This window comes from Myiozetetes cayanensis, unplaced genomic scaffold (assembly GCF_022539395.1).
Source record: "Myiozetetes cayanensis isolate MyiCay16 unplaced genomic scaffold, myiCay2020 scf2-11, whole genome shotgun sequence".
NCBI classification, from domain to species: Eukaryota; Metazoa; Chordata; class Aves; order Passeriformes; family Tyrannidae; genus Myiozetetes; species Myiozetetes cayanensis.
In genome coordinates, this window is record NW_026087411.1 from 7,593,590 (window position 1) to 7,618,048 (window position 24,459).

Here is a 24,459-nt window from a genome sequence, read left to right on the forward strand (position 1 = left end):
AAAGAAAGTAGACAATTAAAAAGAAAATCCTGAGGATTTCCCAACTTTTCACATCCGATCCTATAACTGAAAGAGCATCACTGGGTTTTGATCCCCTTGAGCAGAAGCAACAGCTTGTTGCAGCACATCCACTATCACAGTTAGGATAAAACCCAGCTTGTTTCATACCTCAGAGCAAATTCTCTGCAAGAATCACTGGTGTTGCTTATGTCAGGGACTGGTGCACACGGTGCTAAATCTCCAACCCACAACCTGCTGCTGCTGTAGGACTACAGCCCTCTTGTGGTACCGAATCATTATTTTGCTAGAAGATTTATAACATTATAGCTAAAACTCACCTTTGGACCCTGACTGGTGGGGCTAAGAATATCTCTGGGGGAAAAGTCCAAAAAGTAGGGTTCAAGTCAGCATCCAGCTGTGATGCACAACATGGATGTCACCCACCAGCTAAAAATTTCTAAGGCAAATACAGAGACTGAATGCAAGGGTGCTTAGGCAGTGGGAGAATACTTATCTCACAGGACTGGGAGAGACCTCAGAAATCACTGCTGGGACACTAAGAGGCCAATAAGGTTCCCCCCTCCCGCGCCCCCAGCGTGCCCTCAGTCATTCTTCTTCCTAAAGGAGGATGAATCAAATATCCTGTAGTCCTGGGTGATGTTTGTTTAGCCTGATCTTTGTGCTTCAGTGACTGAGATTTTGCAAGATTTTATTTCCTATGCTTCGTTAGAGGAACAATTAGACTGTTTTTATTGTATTTCATTCATATCCTTTATGGAACTGTTTAAACTCATTATATCTTGTCGTATTCACTGTGGTCATGGGAAAGAAAAAAAAAGAACAAATCAAAACCCTATATCTGTGTGCTGGACTCTTCCATATTTGAATATATGTCCTTTGAGTCTTCCTTGAATCTAATCAGCACAAATTCATTCCATCTTTGTCATCGATCATTTTCACAAAGATGTTCTGCTTTGAATGCCTTCACAGCAGCTCTTTTCAGCCACGTGATGTGATGTGCTTGGACGTGGGTCTTGAGCATCGGTTTTCAAAATGAAGAATAACCTCGATTTCCATCCGATGAGATCTTGCCGTGAACCGCTGGCGACGCATTTCATTAGCACGCCCTGCTCTGAAGTTTTGTTCTGGACAACAGGAACAGGAGACTTTGGGCTGTAGCACTGGGCTCTGAATAGAGGAAAGTAACTTGAAAAGACAGAAAGGGTGAACTGAGTGCCTCAACTAGGGTGTACTGGTAGATGTGATCATTTTATATAGTTGTACCAACAAGCTATCATGTTATTACTGAGAAAACACTGGGCTTGGAGGATTAACGTGAAAACCCTGAGCAGACTGCCTGAGGGGATCTATTTTGACTCTCACCCTGTCTCAACCCACTGATGTAGAAAGGGTTTTCCCCATGAGGAAATGAACTGGAAGTCCCTGGGGTAAGAGGAGTACAGGAGCCCAAGAACTGCCTCACAGCCATGGCCAGCAGAATTTGGCTGAACCACAGCTAGGGCTGGACTTGTTCTTACCAGAAAGATAATGCTCATTTGGAATGTGGTTTTAAATTTATTTTGCTCATTTTTATTTAACCTGAGGAGCTTGTGTTGGCTTAGCCAAGCAGTAAGGAGTACAAGCAGGTTGATGGCACTGCCAAAACATACTCATATTGTGTATAAAGGATATAACCAAGTTAGTCTGCAAAGGAGTTTATAGAAATACAAGCAATTAAAGAAGAAACTAACCCTCTTGTACCATGGATTTACTGAGCTGTGCAGCAGCAGGTAAACACACATTCTGGGGTGATGGTGATGTATCACATAGTGCATTTAAACAGCAAAGAACCAGCCTTCAGATTCTGTTATTAGAAAAATAAGTCACACATATTCTGGGGACAAAGAGGGAAAGAAGCAAATTGTCTATATGTTCCTTCTTGTTTATACTAGAGGTATTAAAATAAAAAGGTTATTTTTTTTTTATAAAGAAGTGTTCTTTTATACACAGTCATTGATTTCAATCTAAAAAGCTTTCAAGCAGTTTGTCAGGCACTTCATTAATGTGTGTATAGATAACCTTTCAGTGTTTGAGCCCCCTCTAAATAGGAAACAGTGGGCAGGATCCCTTTGCAGAAAATTCACCTTGGTGGTCCATTAGATGAACCAAATAATTCAGTGCATGATAGGAGCAGATTGATTTTTCTGTCGTGGTTTTGATTCTCTCTTTTTTTTTTTTTAAAGAACAGTAGCTGCAATCTGTTCTGAATAGTTTTTTCTTTCAGGTAGTCTCATTCTGGTTTGCTTTATTTGTGTTCAGTTGGGGCTCCTCACTACAAGAAGGACACTGGAGTGTGTCCAGAGAAAGGCAATGAAGCTGGTGGAGGGTCTGGATCGTGAGTCCGATGAGGAACGGCTGAGGAAGCTGAGGATATTTGTCCTGGAGAAAAGGAGGTTTGGGAAAGACTTTATTACATTCTACAACTCCCTGAGAAGAGGTTGTAGAGAGGTGGGTGTCGGTATCTTCTCCCAACTAACAAGTGACAGGATGAGAGGAAACGGCCTCAAGCTTTGCCAAGGGAGGTTTAGACTGGATATTAGGAAAAACTTTTTGCTGAGAGGGTCAACAAGCATTGGAACAGGCTGCCCAGGGAAGTGGTGGTGTCACCATCCCTGGAAGTGTTCAAAAACATGCAGATGTGATACTTGGGGACATGGTTTAGTGGTGAACATGGTAGTGCTGGGTTGATAGTTGATGTGATGATCCTGGAGGTCTTTACCAACCTTAAAAATTCTAAGATTCTATGATTTGAGTGTTCAGGAGCTGTGTCCTTAAGCCACCTCCATCTCAAAAAGTCGCTAACACAGAGCCTGGCCCTGGTAAAGCTGTGTCTGTAGCAAGTCAACAGAGGAAACTGCCCAAGGTGAGGTCTTGGAATCAGATATCCTACCTTAGAGACATGCATGTAATACCAAAACATGCTACAGCAAACCCAGATTTTCCTAGGAGAAAGCATGGGCTAAATTTTAATAACAAAAATTGGGACTGCAAGAGTTCCCCTGCAGACAGACCACTCTGTTCAGGGACATGGTGGGACAATGAGAGGCCTGTACAGGAATTTTCCTGTAATTACCAAAGGAGTTAAGGTGTGTGGTCAGCATGGAGTCAGTGCTTGCAGCCTCGGAGAGAGGGATGGAATAGCACTCCCACAGCCTATTATTGTGCTGAAAGGCTGTCTAAAGCCAAAAAACCTCTTGCCATGAAAATACACCGCCCACAATCCAGCATAATCTACTTTCTGATCTCTTCTGGAAGACTAACTTTGTAAAAAACTCAGCTACATTGTTGGGCTGAGCAGGTTTGCTCCAGCCAAAGAGCTTCAAATGCCGATGTGTTTGTGTAGCAAGGAGACCAGAGGTTTCACATCTGATAAAGATCCCAAACATTTCTTAAACCTCTACCCCTGTTTTGTTATCTATGTAGTAGTGAGGCAGTCTGTGGAGCTGCCCAGTGTGTGTACACTGCCTGCTTTGATTTTCTGAAAAATCATTTGATGTTTCCACATTTCACTTCCAGATAATCTGAGGCAGAATAAGAAAGATGGAGAAAACTTTTAATGGATCTTTTTTCCTTTTGATTCAGATTCAATAACAGAAATCCCAAATTATAAACTTGTCTGAGCACCAGATTCTTTCTTCACCTCTGCACTTGCTGTCAGTGAGGCTGCTCTCTGTTGAGCTTTCAATACATGTGATTTAGATAGTCATAAAACATATATCCATTAAAAAAATGAAAGCGACTTATATGAACTATTAACAGAGATCTCAACAATGGACTGTCTTGATGTTGGGCTTTTCAACTGGGTGAGTAGCTGTGCTTCTGGAAGAAAAGGCCCAAGAAACAGGAGTTTCCAAAAGGAAAGACCAGAGGGGAAAAAAGTACTAGAGGAGGTACCTCCATGATTTCCAGAGAAATTAGAGCCTCTCAGGGAATGGCAGCACACACAACTCCATTATGCTAAGAGGGAAGGGAGGATGGTGGGTCCCCGTGGGATAATATGGTATGTCCACCAAGTCAGGAGAGGAGGTGGCTTCTGGCTAGTCCCAAGGAAACTGGCCTCCTCATGGGGCCTTGTTAAGCCTGTTAAGGGTTTAGTACCACTCCTGCCTTGGTGCCTCTCGTACCAGGTAGAATTAACCTGCAGAAAAGCCTGACAAGAGGCATGAAGTGAGAACGAAAAGACTAAATATTGTCCTTGGTGCAGGAATTACATTAACTGTTATACACCCATCCCATCATCCTAAATGATCACAAAACTGTCAGATAACAAAAAGAATCAAGCCCTGCCATCCACTCAAACCATAATCCTGGCTCAGCAGAAGGCCTCTGCACACAGCCCTGGGGACACCACCATGGGACAAAGCTCTCCCCCACAGCACAGCCATGAAAGGCTTTGAGCTCAGCCTCTGAAAGTGCAGAGCGCTGGTTTTGTTGTCCATGGACAATGCTTTAATCCGCCGAGTGAAAGCTGGACGTTGCTCTCTTTTATTCTGGCCGTACACAATTGTAACACTCGAAAAGAAAAGCCCCTCGCCCTCCCGTGCCCGCTGCTCCTCCGAACTGCTGACGCCTGGATGGGCAGCTCCAAGGCGGGGCCTTCGGGATTTATTTAGTTCACCGCTTGCAGATGACGCCTTTAGTGCCACAAACCGCCCTGGAGACAAGTCCTAATCATCTGGGGGGTTGATTATGTTCAGTTCTTCCTCCCCAAACCCCCCAGAAACAATTCAGATCCAAACTGGAGAGACAGGCAGGCACACAAGAGGGGAACCCGGCACCGCGCAGCCCCTCCGAAGCCATGTACAGGAGCAGCTTCCTGCGCGAGGTGCGCAAGGAGAAGTACGAGCGGTCGGACGCCTACGATGAGCTGCGAGGCTCCCCCGAATTCGACAGTCTGGCCCAAGCCCGGGGCCTGGAGAACCTGCAGGAGCTCAACGAGCGCTTCGCCAGCTACATCAACCGGGCGCGCGTGCTGGAGCAGCGCAACACCATCCTGCGCAAGCAGCTGGAGACCTTCCAGCGCATGGATGAGCTGGTGGGCCTGGACGAAGCCTTCGCCGGGCAGATCGAGTTCAACCGGCAGCGGATGAGGGAGCTGGCCTCGGACAGAGCCAAGCTGGAGCGGGAGGAGAAGGATGCCCAGCGTATGCTCGACGAGTATCGCAACAAGTAAGGCTTGGGGTGGGCGGGAGATGGGTGGCGTCGTTTCTGGTGTTCGTCTTTGTGGTGAGGGCGGGCTTGGTGTCACTGGGCTGCTTCTTGTGTAGGGGTGATGCCTCTCCACGTGTATCAGGCTTGTAGACAGGGATGTTGTAAGGGTCAAATGCAGGCAGGTATCCCCAAAGTACCAGGCAGTGGAAGGAATGAGGAGAATTCATTTCCAAAGTCGAGAACACGTAAGATCTCAGCACAAATCTGCACCGGGCCTAAGAAAGAGACACCTACCTTGTTCTTCTTAGGGCTTTTATGATCCCTGGCCCCCCTGCTGTGGGGTCTTCAGACATGCCTGCAAGAGCTTAGCTTTTCTCATACCAGGGAGTCACTCCACTGGAATGCAGGAGGAGAAAGCATCTAAAACTGTCTCTGGGAAAGATGCCTTTTTCCAGGCAGGAAATCTTCCTTAAGCAAAAAATCCTAATCTCCTCGCAGTAAAATCTTCCAGAAGGATGTTTTACACTTACAGATATGCCATGTAAGCCCCTGGTGATAAGTAAGGTGTCAGGGCTTTGGGAGCTCTAGTTTTGCATTTTATGGTCCCTCTGCTACTCCCTCTCCATTCAGCAGCAGCAGGTCTTCACCGTGGCACACACTGGTTGCTATCGTTCATTAGTTTTAGGAGGATTTTGCTCTTAACTGCAAAAAGGAAATAACCCAATTGAAAAACAGATGTCTCAAAGCAAGAGTTGTGCGTGAGCAGCACAGAGTTGCATGACCACAAACACCTCCTGAAATGTACAGAATCTGTCTGAGAAACTCTTATTCACAGGTGTTGTGAGGCATCTGGGCCTGCAGATGAGAGAGGCAAAGAATGTAGACACATTTCTTTTCTTGGTATGTTGAAATTTGCCCTCCTCTTCTTCCTTGCATCCTGCATTGCCGTATTTTGCCACTAGAACAGTAGCTGTAAGAACAGGCTTCCCCTAATTGCACCTTTTTAACCTCAGTGGCACCATAAAGAGCAGGAACATCAAGGGCTGGGGCAGATAAATTACTTCAGACACCTCTAGCCCCCTTCCCTTCAGCAACAGGCAGTTTTGGCCAAGTGGCTTGAATAATTATGTGAGAGTTGGTGAGACTTGCTCATAAAAAGGCTGCTCAAAGGAGACAAGGGTCTAATCCTTCTCTTACTTATTGGTTAGTGTTTCTTTTTACCCCCAGAATGTCCATCTGGTTAATTCACCTTTGAAAATTTGGCACCCAGTTCAGCATGCTGGCATGTGAACTGCTTGTGGGGGCTGTGAGCTACAGCACAGCCGTAGAAATGCCAAGCCCTGATCTCACTTTCTCCCCTGACATCAGAGAATAGCCCATCCATGTGCACTCAGCCTTATTGCTGCCAGTGGTCAGATGTCCACGACGCCTTGGCTCAGTGTCAGCAAGTAATAAGCACCTAATTAGGCAACTTTGTATTCCAATATTTATGAGCAGAAAATTCAGCTATGAGCCAATGCTATAATTTAGCTGTCGACTCTGATACTTACTCATATGTTTTTATTATATGGTATCCCTGATTTTTTGACTAAACTTGGTACTTAAGTGTCTAGCTGCATATTAGTTAAAAATCTGTGCAAACTGCGCAAGATTAGTCATGTGAGAAGAAGATAATTTACTTTTATTAGAGCTGCTTTATGCAAACTGTAAATAGATGGGGAAGAATACAGGGCATTGAAAATCTAGGGCGGGAAACATGAACAGAAGGGGCTGTGCTTTAAAAAGTAATATTTAGGACCTGCTACAGGGGTAGTTAATGACTTCCTGGAGGAAATGGAGCATGTTTTGTCCATCCCATATCCCGGGATATTCATTCAGCAGCTGTAAACAAAATAAAACTTTTAAACATATAAAAATGAAACTTTGACTATATCTAAGCCAAAAATTGCAATTTAAAAATTAAAGATACAAAAGGTCATTACAATGGAAGGGCAGTGACTGCTTTTTAACCAAATTGCCTTCAGTTTGTACCAAGAAGAGAATTATGGGTTTATTTTTTCCTCTTGGGAGCTGCTGAATTTGACTGGAAGACAAACATGAAAGTTTCTTCAGCATCTGACAAAAATCGACCAGGTTTAGAGTTTCAGGTGTTAAAAAACAACCAGTGCTCTGGCACCATGTACTGATGCCATCCTGATGGCTCTAATTTCAGCTACTGAGAGTTATAAATAAAGCTCTCTAAACAAAATAAGGGAGGAATGACCCTCTGTTATATATAACAGGGTTATAAATAACCCTCTGTGCTATATTAGGGACTACTGAAACCAGAAGCATTCATGTGCTGAAGACCTACCCTCCTCCCTGAGTCTGTGCTCAGTTGTCAACAGGCACTATGTGTTTCTTGCTTCATTTTGAACCATAAAGCCTCTACTTTTGGCACACTGGGGTTAACAAAATCTCTTAGAGTGGAGCATTGTGATTCAATTAATTGACAAATGTCTGTGTCCTTCACTAATGCAAAGAATTTTACCTCTTGCAACCACCCATTCTTTCACTCACCTTCGCAATCTGGGAAATAGATTTATAGATATTAGTAAACCTTTTAAAGCTTCATTTTTATAGATAGACCTTTTAAAGCTACATTTATATAAATAGGCCTTTTAAAGCTACATTTAAACACAGCAGGGCCTGAGGCTACTCAGTCTGTACAATTAAATGGGCATGATCCATTAAAAAGTGGATCTTACTTTAAAATTTCTTTTCAAATCCTCTGTAGTCATATTCATAGCTTTTCACATTAATGTGAATAATTCAGATTCTGTATCGGGAGAATTCTTTCTCTCGAAATTGCAAAAAAAAAAAGAAAGCATTGCTAGGAATTGTTTGGATGCATTTCATAAAAAGGCTCACTATGCTAATTTTATTGACCATCATTGTTATAGCAACATTACATCTGGCTGTGGGAAAGGACTGTGTTTCTCACTCCATGATGTCAGGAAAGATGCTGAAATCTAGATTTTAGCGACCTTGACAGAGGAGGATTAATTAACTTCAGAAATTAAAAGCCTTGTTAATCAATTGTTTAATTTAAAAATTCATTCACTTCATATCTAGTGGGTTTTGCACATGCAGTCTGATTCCCTGGAAGTTGCTAGCCGTGGAAATTGGCACTGTGTTCTCCAAGCTGTGCTGTGTAAGGATGCTCTGATGAGCTTGACACCCTTTGTGGCCAAAGTAGAAACCCAGTGCCTGTGAGAGAAAACAAAAACAAGCAGGAAAACGTGATATCTGCGATATGGGGACTCCACTGGCAAAGCTGCCTTCCAGCCCTGTCTGCAAGGATTGTCTCTGCACTGCTGCTGCTTCTCTGGTGATAGGAAGGACTTTATCCTGCTGCAGCTGAGGTGAGGAGGTTCTGTCTGCCCTCCACCCCCTCCTCAGACCACTGCAAGCTTGCCCTGTGGCTGTCAGCCACTCAGTAGTGTTTTCTTGATAACACAGGTAGCAACCTGCTCATAAATCAGCAGAGCACAGCCCTCAAGGGACTCCTCTGAGCATTCAGGGTATGAACCACAAACACTATTGGCCAGTCCATCATCCTTGTGGGACCAGTGTTTTGTAGTCTGTGCTCTCTTTGGCACTGAAATTACTGCTGTCTCCGTTAAAAGAAGGTTAGTGAAGTGCTCAGGGCAAGGGAAAAGGAGAGAAGCAGTAACCAGGATGCTTCATATATTGATGGAAGGGTTCAGTAGAGTTCAACAGAGAGGTACCATATAAAAGGCTCAGGTTTGACAAGTTGATTATCTGGCCATTGAGCACTGCTTGGATGCATTGTGACTGTTTTCTTTTTGGAGAGGAGCAAGTCCTTGCACTGTAGCCAAGGCAAGGTCCAAAAAAAAGAGGTGACAGAAACAAACCTAAAATCCTCACATCTGCTTGCTTTCAGCTTGGCAGCCCCCTGCACTCCGTTTCTTTCACCCTATGCAAAAAAATTAACATCCCTTTTTTTTTTTTTTTTTTTCTGAACAGTCCAAAAAGGTTTGTAGACCCAAAACTACTTGACTAGGGGAGAAGGTTAGTGTTTGGTTGATTGGCTGGGTTTTTTTTAATGAAGCAAGTCAACCTCGTGCCTCTCAAGCTCCAGGGAAGTCTGACCAGCAACCATCTAAAAAAAAACACCTCTTTTCAACAAGTCCAGCCAATTACTTGAACACTGAAATTAGCTTTGAAGCATAACAGGGTTGTAATTTGTCAGCAATTGCACTTACACGGATATGTTTCAGCAGGCACAGAAGCATCCTGAGGTCTCTGAAGCATTTCAAAGAGCTCCTTAACCCTTTTGCACTGAGTAGGCTCTGGAGTAGACTGAACATCACTTAAAAGTGATCCTCCTTCAAAGGATAATCACACAATGCTAATTCTCCCAAGGTTGCCAGGTGGATTTATGGCTGTGTGGCACAGCAGATATTTGGGTTATTTAAGAGGGAAGGAAAATGTAGCTGAATATTCTAGTAATTGAAAGAATTTCTGAGTGAGGATCTAGCAATGAGTCAGATCTGAGCATGTCTGAATGACATTAGGGCTGACATTTAAACCCTGACTCCATCAGATGCTTGTATATTACTGGGAGTGTAAAACCAGCCTTTTTTTGTAACTGTGTATTTGATTTTCACAAACTGCCACAGCCTGCTTCCTCCTTACTCAGTTGTCAGAAAGTATCTGAGCTAGAGAAGTGTTTACTGTCAGTTGCACACAAAAATTTTATGAGAGAGATAGAAAACTGGTTGGAGGTGAGATACTTGTCAAACAACAGAAAACAAAGGCAGTCTCACTGAATATTCTCGTTGTATCCTGGGAAGTGAACCTGGTGTTAATACTGTTTGGCAAAAAAAAAGACATTGTTTTAGTTTTATCAGCAATTTGTAGGAGTGATAATGAAATGAAATCTCAGCATTTTCACGTGTTTCTTTGCTGCTCATGGTAAGAATTGAAAACAGATCAGTTGCCCCTGCTAATATTACGGGATTTCAGAAGAAGGAAAAGTTGGGAAACCAAATTACCAAGACCATTTTTTTGTTCTGCCAAGTTCTTCCTTTGTGGTCCTGGTCAGTTCATGAGTGACACCTACCATGAGGGTTTCTGGTAGAAAGTAAGAAAATGACAGCTTTTTATAACTCTGTATCTCTGTTGTCTTAGGGAAGGTAAAGGGGTAAACAAGAATAGACTGTATTTCTATACTTTGTCACTGGCAGTTGTTGGAGTTCGATGAGACACTTGTTCAGGACTGATGGCAAAGTCTCATTGCCTTGTACTAAAGAGATGTTTCTGTCTGATTATTTTTTATTTTGTTGTTGTGTTTTAAATAGTGTGGGGGGGGGTTGGGTTGGTTTGGCTTTTTTTTTTTTTGTGGAATCTTATGAAACCATTTCTTATTAAACATTTTATATGCAGGAAGGGAACAAACAACAATAATCAACAATTAGGAAATTTTGCACTCTGTGACCAAAAGGACTTTCTAAATGATAGTTCTATTTAACATACAAAGGCAGAGCCTAATTCTTAAGGAATATGTGCTGTTTCCTCAAACCAAAGATAAACACAATATACGTTCAATTTTCACTCAGCATAGGAACATGCCCATTATGCACTTGTGGACATTGTATAAATGCATAAGAATAGCTGGATAAATGCTGTCCTTACTAAGGCTCACATGTGATTTTGACCAAGCTAAAATACAAACTGCCATTAAAGAGGACACAAAGCTTGATGCATCAAAGCATCCTAATGCAACATTATTCATACACAGCCGATATGGGAAGCTGCAACCTTTGTGTTTAATTTGCCTGTCATGAAAATGCTTATTGAACAACAGCAGGTAGGACAGAAAACCAGGGACAATGTAATGAAATGCTAATGTACCAGTGTAGCAAATCCTCACGTAGTAACCACTGATGAATGGCTGTCACTGTAGTCCAGTGCCAATGGAATGTGCTTTTATTGTAAATAGTCTATTAAGTCTTAAGGGTCCTGTAAAAAAGTGATAGCAAATATGTGACATTTCATTGTATTCTGTTACATAAATAGAAGACAAGCAGTTCATCAGTTCTGAAATGAGTCTTACCACCCAGGACCAAAAAACAAATAATGCTAATGTACAAATAAATCTTTTGGGTCTCTTCAAGGTTCGTCTCCTCCTTTAGCGAGAAGCACATCTTGTGCAGATGAAAATGCAGTTCACAGAAGGATGAACCAGTGACCTTTATCTCCTTTTCTCTATTCGCAGGTATAGAAATGAACGTGAATATCAGCAGAGGCTAAAAGAAACCCTTGAGCGCCTCAATAAGGTAAGTCTGAGAAAATGGCAAAGGAAAGGTCTCTATAATTTTTTTTCCTTCGGCTTCATTTACTACAGCAAGCTGCTTTCAAGAAGCAGAGGGAAGATAAAATGTCAGAGCAAGAGGTTTCTTGTCATTATGCCCTGATGAAAAGTCTTCCTTCCCCTTCATCCCCCTCCCCTAACCTTGTGCAAGTGTCAGAACCTAAGTGTGTGAGTAGGCATTGTGTATTCCCTACCTTGAACAGTACTGCTGATTTTGCTCCTGGACCTGTAGCTGACATAAGTGTCACAAATTCACCTTTGCTGAAGATCTGGTATATGTTTAGGTACCTTTAATAACTCTTCTTAATTTTTTAAGCAGACTTTCACTTGAAAGATAATCTCTCTGAACGAACACAGGTAGGAAAAGTCCATTTATTAGTCATACTGTGCAGCCAATACACAAATCTGAGAGTCCGAAATGTGATTGGAGAAAATGTGTTTGTTGCTAAAACCTTCAGCTGCTATATTAAAATTCTATTAGTACTGATATCATGGCATGAAAAATTGCTGATTGAGTCCAAGTTTTGAAATCTGGTGTGTCTCAAAGCTCCTCAGTCCCTTGCAGGATATGGTCAGCCCTTCCTCGGACAGATCCTCAGTTTCCCATTAGGTAAAAGAGAATCCTCAAGTCCCCCTGATTTCTCCCTTTTATACTGAGCTGTACTTTCATGAACTAATACAATGGAAAATAAATAATAGTAATAACAATAACATCATATAATTAAATATAATAATAATGAGGCTCAGGGAAAGGAGAAAAGATGGCTAACTTCTTTTGGAAGTTTCCAGACCAGGTCTGTGAAACTGAGAAAGCCAGATTCATCCTCTCTTGTTGCTAACTGTCATCTGAGTGAAGAAAATAGCATTATATCTTTTCCCTCTTCTATTTTGCACAGCTTACCCTTCATTTCCTGAACTGGGAAACAATTACAAGTGGACTAAATAGAGATTATTATTTTATTTCCTCACTGCAAATGGCAGGAGCTGTTCTACTTGAGCACTGTCACAATAATTATATGCATGTTTTATATTAAAAAAAGACAAAGTGCATTTTAGCATTTTTGTCTCCACTGATCTCTAGACATCCTGCATTGGTGCTCTTTTCCAGTTTACTAGCAGGGCTCTTGGAAACCCTGCAAGCCCTTCAAAGCATTTGTGGAGACAAATCCCTTGTAAAGGGTTGCTGTAGCTGGTAGCTCTGTCTTCACAGTTCCTCTCAGCTAATCTGTGGCTAAAGAAAAGTGAATTGATTCAACAGTCCCAAGCACAGCTCACAGAATCTTGAGACACAGGAGGGGTTTCTATCCTAGGATTCTCCTGGACTTCCCCTGTTGCAACAGCTCCTTGCACTGGGGCACCAAGTGGTGGTGGTTTTCTGTGCAGTCTCCAAGATATATCCTGAAACCTGCACATGCAGGTGTAAACCTGTGCTTCATCCAACAGATGGAGAATCAGTTTGGAAAACCAGCACTCATTCTGGAGAGATCCAAGGGATTTCTCTCCCACGGTAAATGAAAATTCTGCTTCAGCGCGTGGATCAGTGTTCTGGAACCAACACCTAAAGCAGAATGTTTTTTCAGAAGTCGAGTGAATAGCAGACACTGCAAAATTCAGAAGAAAACATGTAGCCACTGCACTGTTCTGACATACAGCTTCATCAGTGATGCTGGCATCTCTGAAAGCACAGAATAAGAGCAAAAATATTTTTCCCTTTTGAAGTATTTTTCCCATTTGGAAAGCCAAACGCTGCTTTTGTTTATCACATGCAGAAATATTTGCTTATCGGTATCATCTGGGGGCTTGTTTTTTTGGCCCCCCCAAACCTCCCAGCGTGGCCATTGTCCTGCTGATCTTCCTCTCAATAGGAAGGCAGAGGAGTGCAGAAAAACATCGGGCATTCCTGATGGCTGGCTCCGAATGTGCTGGGCTGGATGTTTCTGAATCAGCCACTGGCTCACAAAGCAGAGCCCGCTGGAGAGTTCTCTGCCCGGGAGGCTCAGCAGCACAATGGGACAGCTAACATCCACACATTTTTGGAATAGCTCGTGCTGTGCACCTGCAAAAAAAGAAAAACCCCCTGCTACCAGTCATCTGCTGCACCCACAAATCTCAGTGGTTTACTTGCAACCCCTGATCCACTCACTAAGATACTTTTACAGATGGTAGTGGCACACGGGTAATTTGAAACACACCTTTAAATTCTTTTTTTAATATTATTTCTTTTTCACTTTGAGTTAAATGCAGAAATCAAGACTTTCTTAAAGCAAATTGCAAACTGGTGGAGGAGCTTGCAAGTTTTGTGGAGTTGCACGGAGATCCAGCTGACAATTTTTAAGATGCTTCTTCAAAAGTGATATTTTAGAGTTTTAGCTGATGATAAACCTAACCAAGAATTCATGCATTAAGTAGGAAAGTAAAGCTTATTATTCACAGTGACATGTTTGTAAAATATATTGCCAAGTTCCATGGAAATTACTCTGTATTCAAGGGTTTGTATTAAATAACATAACAGGAAAAATCAAAATTAGGCCTTTAAACAGAAATGGAGATGTCACTGGGTTTAAATGCCAGTGTCACTCATCTCCGAGATCATGATTTGTAGTCATACAGCTTGTGCTCTGAATTAATTGGATATTATGAACTTTGTCCTTGCAAATCCCAATATATTAGAAACTTCTTCAGTAAGATGATTTTTTGGTAGACCTGTTCATCTGTCATTTTTATTTACAGAAATGGCTCCAAATTTGTGCATTTGTGGCATTTGACAACACACCAAACAGAGTACAAATATTTTGGGCCCTCCTGGGTTTTTATAAGGATTTATTTACTGGGGATATTAAAAGGGCATCAAGATAACTCAGATCTAGTCATAAATCCTAGAGAAATCAACACCTTAGTCTGCTGTTGTCATTTGTTTTAAGACTCATGCACCATTCCAAGCTTTTAGCATCAAACTGGCATTTCATAGCCAAGTCTACCACTTGGCTTCCAGCATTCATAAAAGCATATGGTAAACAAATTTTGACAGTGCTAGTGCCAAACCCTATCATAAATTACATTTGTGCAGAACGTGGTGAATAAGATGCCTCTTGTTTGCTGTTTTCATGATACTTCAGTGTTTCATAGTAGGTTTCAATACTTCAGTACTCCGCACAGGCTGATGACTTGCATTATGGCTACGTGGCTGCTGTGATTTCGGCGCTCCAGCCACATGTGCTGACCGTGCCACGTGTCTCTGCATTGCAGGAAGCTGATGAAGCGCTGCTGTGCAACCTGGAGCTGCAGATTGAGTCCCAGTTCCTGCAGGATGATATTAATGCCACAAAGGACAGATACAAGAAGGTAACTGGCTGAATTTACCATCTTACTCCGCTCTTCCTTCTAGAGATAGGTGCGAAGCCTCACCCTTCCCCGGGATCAAATGGTGGCAAATTAAAGCAAGTCCCATTTGCGTATTGGTGGGTACATGTAGAACTTTTTATTTTCAGTGGGCAAAACAGCTGCAGTGTGGAGGTCAAGCACAACAGCTGGATGGTTGCCAGTATCCAAATAGACTCCGTCAGGGCCCGATGCCCACGGCTGCAGCAATGTTTTGAATTTGTTGACCTGTCATCATGGTTCAACCTGAAGTGCTGGACAAGCTGTCTTATATTTCACACTGAGAAAGCTGTTGCTTTCATTACCCAATTTTCTGGGTGAGAGCATGCCAGTTAATCAGCAGGCATAAGCCTGTGGCTGTGTGATTCCAATGCAGCCTCCTTTTCCTGGGAATGCTGTGAGGCTTGAAATTAGGCCACTGTCCCATCTTTGCTGCTTTTGCAAGAAGAGACTCACTTTCTCAGACCACGTGCAAAGATATTTCTGGTTCTCATTTTGAAACTCTCTTATGAAATGAGAAATCATGGAATCTTTAATTAAGACTATGAACTGTATAGTCACTTAGCCAAAATGCCACTAATGTATCCTCAACATGATGAAACTGTTAGCACTCATGCCCTCAAAATCAGGTCTAAAATCACATCCCAAAATTAAGTCCGAACGTGAACTGGACTTGTATATGCTGAAAGAAGGAAATATCTAGAAATAATCCCCAGAAGGGGAGCACCTTACTGTGGCATTTTCTGATGAAAATGGTCTTTACTTCACCACAGAACCTCATGGAAATCCAGACCTACGTCAATGTTTTGCAGCAGATCATCCAGACAACCCCTCGCGTGTCCCCCATAACCACTGGCATATGTGAGGCAAGTATGGCAGTTGGTAAATACTGCTCAAAGTAAGAAAGACATGAAGTTTACTCCTAAAGTGTCCTAGATCATTCAACTCTTACTCCAAGGTTAAGTGAAAACTGTCACAACTGTGTGTCAGTACTCAATATGAGAGAAAAAAAACTAACTGTAGCTTTGAAAAACTCTATCGATCAGGAAAGAGAGATTGCATTTGGTCAGGTGCACTCCAGCATAGGTATCAGCCCCAAAAATGTGCAGTTCCAAGGTAGCTGAAGTAGTTGTGCTTCCTCTCTGAGGAGGAGCTGGCAGGATATATGAATATTTGAAGAGAAAGTAAATCTTACCCTGAAGGGGTGAGAGGTTGTGAAAACTTGTAAATCAAATAAATTGATACAGACCAGATGAAAACCTGGTGATTCACACCAATGTAAGTGGCTGTGCCAAGAACATATATTAGTTGGAAGAAAGTGTGAAGAGCTCTATCTACAGGGTCTAATTTCAATGTAAGCTGTACTGTTACAGCCCTACCATCTGACATCTTTATTCTTAAAGCCGTGCCACAGAAGTTGACTCGAGGTTCAATACCCGTCTTTTTATCTGTCTTTTGTCATTTTCTGTTTGTCTTTACAGTTTATTTCCAGTAGTGGAATTTCTTTTGGCTCTTTTTAAAAGAGTGAAACATACTTTCCTGTACACACGTTGTTTTCTTCCAACCAGGAAAAAGTGATAACGGAGAGGAAGATCCCTGTTCTGCAGAGCCAGCTGGAGGAATACAAGAGCATCCTCTGCCAGCTACAGGCGCAGAAATACAAGCTGCAGACAGAGGTACTACCATCACTGGCTGTAAACACAACCATGATGCTCATGAACTGTTCTTTTTATGGTCACATGGTAAAGTCTGAGTGGCCTTTAACAGGGTCTTGTGAACTTGGTTGACTTGGAAGTGTGTTTTCCTTTAGATTTCCGTATTTTCCTTCAGCTGTTTCATTCTCATTCTCTCAGGGGTCCAAATTGTCAGGTTTAAGAGAGCCAGGGAGGATTGTAGGGTAGCATAGGTGCAATGAAGCTGTCTTTGGTTATCAGAGTAGCTGAGGAGAGAAAGTTTCTACAGTGCAAGTGGACCCCTGTAGGACAGAACCAGCAGGAAGTGTAGATGGAAAAGTGCCAAGGGCTCTAATGGCTTTGTTACTTGCTCAACTCTGGCTGGAAATTTGCTCCATAAATCCATGGGGGATCTTCAAGTATCTGCCCAATCCTTTTTATCACTGCCACATCCAATGTTGAGCTTGTTGTCAGAAGGAGTGGACAGATTTGGTAATCAAAACTGAGATAGTTGTTGAGCTACCTTTGGCATCCTGCATTCATCCTTGTCACTCTAAGCACCAAGCAAGGATCTGCATCTCCTCTGTTCTTGGACCATAATGATCTGCTTTTTGCCAGTTGCAGAAAATATCTGACCAAGACTTCAACTAGTTGTCCATCTGGGTGAGAGGACCGAAATACTGGCATAAAACATCTTTTTTTTTTTTTTTTTTTTTGTGGGATTTGGGATTCCTTTGGACAGCCGCAGCAGCAGCTCTTAACCTCCTGAGCATAACTTCTTTCCTTAGAGTTAGTGTAGACAGTGCTACCCCCAGGTCTTTCCCTTGATCTCTTCCTCATGTCTGATGCTCTGGTGGAAAGGTCACATGTGCTCTGGGAAGGGTGGGAATTGGTATAGAGATAAGTGAGATAACGAATCAATATAGAAAGAAACAGGAGAAAATCATCCTTCAGGCACCCTTTGGGGAATTAATCATGCAGCTTTCAAAATCAAATCATAACATGCCATTTAGAGTTTATTAATTGATTCATTCTTGTGCCTTGAGATTGAAAGAGTGAAATAGCTTTGTGAGTGGAGGTCAGTGACAGAGTTGCTTGTGATGGTGAAGGCTGGATCTGATGACTGAGGTGTCATCGAGTTCCTTTGCTTTCCTCTTTTGGGACCTGAGAGCTGTGTTGCTGAGTGGTTGTGGACCTCACCTTGTGAGCATTGAACAGTAAAGAGTCTTTGTCCACTCGTACTCTGCAGTAGAACCAAACTAATGCCAAGGGACCTAGCTCCTAAATTTAGGCTCTTAAAAGGATTTTAAAATCTTTGCCTGAAACATATAGAAATAAATCAATTATTAAAGAATCCATTAGTCACTTATTGCCCCATTAGCTTTTTGTGAGTACATTTCTTAAAAGCTCTTTGAAAGGGGGGGAAAAATGGGATAAAAGAACTATAATAAATAACTGAATGTAGCAGAAGAAAGTGAGAGCAGAATTACAACGTGAAATATCCCACCCTGGAACTCGTGCTCCTTTTTTTTGGAAGGCGCCTATCGCCACCTCCTGGCTGATGTGCTCGTTGGTTTTATCGCTGAAGTAAAAAAACCAAGGAACTGAATTCAAAAGGAGAGCTTTTTACTTAAAACAAGACCTCTGGTCTTATTTGCTTGGTCTGCGGACCACAGCGAAGGAAGGTTTTTCCTTGGAACATTTTCCCTGTTAAGCACTTTTGCCTTCCTAGTAAGACACTTCCTGCTCTGCCTAAACAGGGCATGGGGAACTTCAGGTCACACACACAGTGAGGCATCAACCAGCCTCATGTGCAAGGGGAGGGAGACGTCACACAGCTATTCCCTGGTCCATGCTGCTGATCCCGTCATGCTTATTGTAGAACAGAAACCTTGAAACAGACAAGGAGGCAGCAGGAGGAGTTCTTGGTTTTGAATATTGAACAAATGTAGAGAAAATTGCTGCTGTGTTTCAGCAGTGCAGCATCACATTGTAATAAAACATGACTTGCCTTTAAAGACCCTTAAAGTATGGGGATGGTGAATGTTTCAAAGCTGCTTCTTTCACCCACCAATTTTATTCACCAGACAACCATGCTGGAGCAAGCAATTAAAAACACCCAGGAGAGCTATGATGATGAAATTCAGCTTTACAATGAGCAGATTGAAAACCTTAGGAAGGGAATAGAGGAGGCTGAGAGGATCTTGGAGAAGTACACGACTGACTGCCGCCAGCTGGTGATCTACCAGCAGTCCCTGGAGAACGAGCTGGAGCGGTACAAGCGGATCATTGAGAACGAGGACAGCCGGTAAGGCTGGATTTCTGGACACTCCCAAAGGGGCCAGTGATCTCTTTTATCCCCTTTGAAAAATGTGTGTTTAAGGACATTTAATCCACCCAAAGCTATAGGTGTCTGGGGACAGAAATCTATATAGATGCAAAATCTTGTCAAGCTTCTTCCAAGGAAACAGTCAGAGGCATTTGGAGCTTCTCCTGTTCATGCAGTCTGCTTTCCACATGCTGTTCTGGCATCAGTGCATGCAGGTCAGGAGCACACAAAAGCAATTTGAACACCCTCTCCCCAGCCCAAGTGTTGGTGACACTGGCTGGGTGTTACAGGCAGGTTGATTCTGGAGGGTGCAGACAGGGCAAATGTCCTGTAAAGCAAAACACTCTTTCACAGCAGAGCCATTCATCAGGCAAGGGGTAAAAAGGGGAGAATACAAGAAATTAGCTGGCATTTGGGTTGTGTTTAAACCTACAGAGGAGCTCTGGCTCCCTCTAATGCCAACCATCAGCTGCACGTGAGAAAAGGAGCTGGGCTTTCAGCAGCAGAGCACCCCAAGCATCCACGCTGCTGCTCCAGGTGGTCCCGAAGATGCAGGGGAGGGACACTGACAAATAGTTAGTCTCACATGTGGGGAACAGGTATTTCATCCATTTTCAGGGTCTGATTTTAGACACTGATTTCTGGATAGAAGCATCTCTACAGCTTAATTCTCAGCACCAAAAATCAAAATGGGCATCTCTTGCATATCGACCCAGGGTGTATATCTCTGACAGGCCAAAATATCTCAAATTCTGGCAGAGCAGACTGAAAAGGCCAAAGATATAGTAAATGGTTTGCAATAGGACAGTCTCTTTGTTTTAATTTTTAACCCTTAATGCTGCTGACTTCTCAAATGTTGTCCAAGGAAGACTGCTCAGTTTTTATCTCGCCCTTCTCAAGTCAGGCATACACAGGTCACTTTGTAAGGGCTACCAAATTTCCTGTTTTACCAGCCAACATGGTAAAATGAATTTATGGCTGATGTCTGGTAGGCTTGGATTGACTGCCTATCTAAAATCTCCCCATCTCTTCAAAATGCCATGCTAAATTACAAAGCTGTTGCTGTAGGTTGCAGTTACTGGTGTACTTTACCTTATGGAGCATCCTATTTCTCCTCTGGGTGGCCAGCCTCACTCCTCTGAAGGTGCTATGGCTGTGTTCATTTTCCCCTGACAAGTAATAGGCTCCCATCATTCTTTTTGAATCCTCACCATAGAAAAAAAATGTCTTTAACCTCTGTGCTTCAATTTGCATGATTCCACTTGCTTTCACTAGAAATTATGGGGAGAGATCTGATCCATGTGTGTCTTCTCCACAGGTTAAACTCTGCTATAGCAGGAACCCCAGTCACACTCTTCACACAGATCTACAGACCTGCCCAGCCCCAGGCTTCGAGGGGAAGAGGTAAACCTGTGATGTCTTGCTGTGTCTGTCACAAGCAGCACCATTGTATTTTAAGTGTGTCCATTTGTCTTCCATATGACCCACCAGCCGTGACAGCCTGATTCCAGGGTTACTAAGTAAATGCAACCATTTCAGCTTACCTCAGCTGGCTTTGGGACAAGCTGTCAAAGGCCAAAACCACAAGCAAAAGTGTTTCTTTGCTAATTTCTGTAATTTACTACTCGGGCCAATCAAGAGAGTATAGTCAAAAGGCACCTGAAACTATGGAAGGAGCTGCAGGTTTTGTGCTGACTTGTGAACTGTTCGTTTGCACTTTAGCGGGATGCAGAGAGCACCAAGGCACGTTCAGCACCACGGGCAGGCAGAGGACCTTTTTGGGACTTGTTTTCCTTCTGTGCTGTATGATGGCTTGTTAGAATTATGATGCTTGTAAACCTGGTGACAAGGAAGTGGTCAGGGACTAAATGGGCAAGGCTGCTCTTACCAAAGAGGGAACTTGATTTATAGAAAGGTGCGGTAGGCACTAACATTTGGTGTGACTTAAATCCAAGGCTCACTGGGGTTTTAGTAATAACAAACTGCCTTGAGAATGGAGACAAGCCATCAAATGAGGGTGTTAGGTTTGGGGTTTTTTTTTTGGAGCACAGCTGCAATTTTTCTAACCACTGTGTGAACTGTAGCAGTTTTATATGAAATGGGTCCAGAATGCCTAAAGCCAAATCCTCAGCAGTTATAGATAACTACCATCCCACAAAGTGTTGTTTTGTACCTGCTGAGGATTTGGCCTGTCTCTAACAACACCTCTGCTTCTTCCTGCATGGTAAGCAGGGCATTTCATGTGCGTTACTCTGTCTGTGACGTGGGACAAAAACAGCTGCCTTGGGATGTTAATACCCCTCTGTCCCCGTGTTGCCAGAATTCCCAGCTCTGTGCCCGCCAACCACTGGCTGCTCCCTCCTGACATGCCTCTCAGAATCTGCTCATACCCCAAATTGCCATGAGTGGAGGTGCCTGGCTCACTTTTAGCCCCTCTTAGACACAAAGGCTCTCCACCTGCAGCAGTGAGGGTGAGAGGCAGCTCTAGCATTTGCAGCGACTGTCTTCAAGCACTGCTTTAATTTTTCTCTAGATATCACCCAGGCCGTGCAAGACATTGCCAGTGTAAAGCCCAGACAAAAAGCACTGACAAAGAAAATTGCCAGGAAAAAGGAGCTGATGTCAAAAGACAAAACTGACAGTCACTCACCTGAAAGAATGTATGAAAGAACTCTGGAAGGTTTTGACCAAGATCAGATGGAGTACAGGCACGGAGGCTCAGTCAGGTGTGAACCTGGGCAGGAAGGTTCAGAATTCGATGAAAAAGAAATGGGCCCAGAGGATGTACCTGACGGAGCCCGGATAAGTAAAGCCTTTGATAAATTGTGTAACATTGTGAGGGAGAAAATAAGAGTCTGCAAGAAACCAGAGGCTAAGCCTGAAGTCCCTCCCAAAGGTCGTTATGTGCTGGTGACAGGGGAGGGCTACAAAGAACCGTGCATCTTGGCCCCCCCTATCCCTGCTCCAGGAGGGATCACAGTTTCTACTGACAATGGGAAGGTGATGAACGGTGGGGAGGTGGAACCCATACCGGAGCTGCCAGAACCTGCTGAACCACCAGAAAAAGAGAAAGTGGATATCTGTGAAAGGAGAGAAGGGTTTGAAATCCCAGATAAACAGAGAGAGGAAGAGAGAGAAGAGGTGCTTGAATGGGGCAAAAAAACAAGAGGAAAAATCGAGCAAATCACGAAGTATCCGGACATCTCTGAGCCTGAGACAGTTCCTTCCCCTGGTCTGATAAGCCCAACCGAGCCAGGACTCCTTCGAGAGACAGAATATGAGCGAGAAGACAAGCAGGGCCTTTTGTTCAGGGAAGCAGCCTTGCCTGGCTCTATGAGCTACGAGAAGGTGGAGGTGGTGGAGTCCATTGAGAAGTTTTCAGATGACAAAATTCAGACATATGAAGAGACAGCGATGATTGTTGAGACAATGATAGAGAAGACAAGCAAGAAGAAACCAGGAGACAAAGGCTCTTAAGTGGCACACACCCCCTTGATAGTCAACTTGTCTGGCATATTATATGACTGTTTGTTGTTTTTTTTCCTGACCGAATGATACAGTAGTGAGATTTTTGCTGTTTGGTATGGAACAGATTGAAACCTTGATGGCAATTCTGTCTGACGTAGGCTCAACTTTGGTGCAACGACCACTAGCAATGCTCCAGGGCACATCCTATGCAACTGATCTTCATGATTAGGACACACTGAAAGTAACTATTATGACAGAGCTGCCTGGCTTTCCACAGTATCCGGGACAAATCTGCATATTCCTCTGCTGCTCCTATAACCGCCATTCAATTCCCCATCTCTGAGACAGCTGCAAATGTTAACTTGTGACATCTGGTTCATTTAATAAAAGTTTTGCCTTCTACCGAAGATACCCGCTTGTGGGTTTGTGTTGCCTTTACCCTTGACTGATAGTCCCTACTCGTAAACATCACCTGAGGTGTGCAGGAGTTTTCCAGGGGAAGGGCTGTTAAATAATTGCAATTGCAATAATAATCACAAATCTCTCCCAGTTACAGTCTTTAAATAGCAATGAGCTTGGCAGACATTTCTTTTGGATCTAAAGACAAACTCTCTGTGTTTGAAAAAAGCTCTTACTGCAGATCTTCTCAGAATAAAACTTGAAATTCCACCGAAGTGGGAGATTACCCTTATAAAAGCCACTAAAAACATTATTTGTCCTTCACCAACTCAACTAAGGTATTTTTGGTTGCCAACGAGCTTTTGAGTGGACTGCAGCCAAAGACTGTGTGTTTTGATATTTGCTTGTAAAGTATTCCCTTGGACTTGTAGAGTTCAATAGTGCCATGGGATCCTGTCACAACCCAGTCTCTTGCAGTCCCATGGAGTTCCACAGGATTGCTGGAATAAGCAACACTTGCAAGACACTCTTGCAGCTTCCTGATATTTTCGACTCGGAAAAAAATCCCAAAAAAGCAAACAAACAAACAAAAAAAACCCAAAGCAAAACCAGGAAAAGGAAATCCTTCACCTGTGTGTGTGCAAATACTGAGCTCTACTTAATGTGCTTGTGCTGTGCTTGTGCACCATTTAGGCATCAGCTTGACTCCAGGCACACAAATAATCCCACTAAAGCCCAGTTCTTACTGAAGTGCTTCACTAGGTTAGTCTCTACACATTTCTTTTTCCATCCCAGTTTTCAAAGTTTTCATTTCAGCTTTCACCATCTCTGTGCCTTTTCCATCTGGCTTTTAACTCTTATCAGCTGTGAAGGAGGGGACTAAAAGCCAATTGAGGTGACAAGCTGGAGCTGCAGGAACTCCTTATCACAGCACCCAAGACTTTCCTTCAGTAGTATGTTGAGGTTTTTTCATCCATGGGTTCCAGCACAGGTGTAGCATCCGATCTGCTGGGACTGCTTTGTGTCTTAAAGTGGCACCTTCTTCTTTGAAACAGGGACAGCTGACCCTCACAGTCACTAAGTTATTCAGGACATTTTGTTGGTGCTGTTTTATTGGAATGCTGTGGGAGTTTATGCCAGACATCTCTTACTGGAGTGTGTTGCTTTTCAGTTTAATTTATTAACAGCGTAAATAACTGCAAAGAAGGAATTTATCAATGCATATGCAGGCTCTGCTCTGGTGAGGTGGGAGTAACTGCCCAGAATAACTGCTGCTGAAAGCAGTGATTGACTGCTGCAAGGGAAGCAAAAATGCAAAAAAAAAAAAAAAAAAACACAACACCAAACCCCACCAACCAAAAAAAACCCCACCTCAACTGGAACAGATTTAGGCAGTACTTAGAAGTTGGTATTCTTCCCCCTCTCCATCTGCTGGTTTCTGATGCCTGTAACCCTTGCTCAGCAGCTGTGCAATGTAAGAACTGCTCCTAAACTGGGTTTGATGGCACCTATAGGTATAGGAGTCACATACTTGCATTGCCTGGCAGCAACCTGAGCTACAAGACATGAACCAAGATCGTGCTGAGCTGCATCACACACACCAACATCACCACAGGTCAAGG

At 43.1% G+C, this 24,459-nt stretch overlaps 2 protein-coding genes across 2 annotated transcripts in view; one reads left to right on the forward strand and one right to left on the reverse strand.

Moving 5' to 3' along the window:
* Positions 1-24,459, reverse strand: part of MACROD2 (mono-ADP ribosylhydrolase 2) — a 1,470,694-nt gene that overhangs the window by 188,292 nt on the left and 1,257,943 nt on the right. The gene's annotated exons all lie outside the window — the stretch shown is intronic.
* On the forward strand, positions 4,629-22,841 carry BFSP1 (beaded filament structural protein 1). Its single transcript, XM_050314961.1, has 8 exons — positions 4,629-5,229; positions 11,495-11,555; positions 14,837-14,932; positions 15,742-15,834; positions 16,537-16,644; positions 18,729-18,949; positions 20,289-20,374; positions 21,504-22,841. Exons 1-8 carry the CDS (start codon positions 4,859-4,861, stop codon positions 22,445-22,447), a joined length of 1,980 nt encoding a protein of 659 aa, XP_050170918.1. The 5' UTR covers positions 4,629-4,858; the 3' UTR covers positions 22,448-22,841.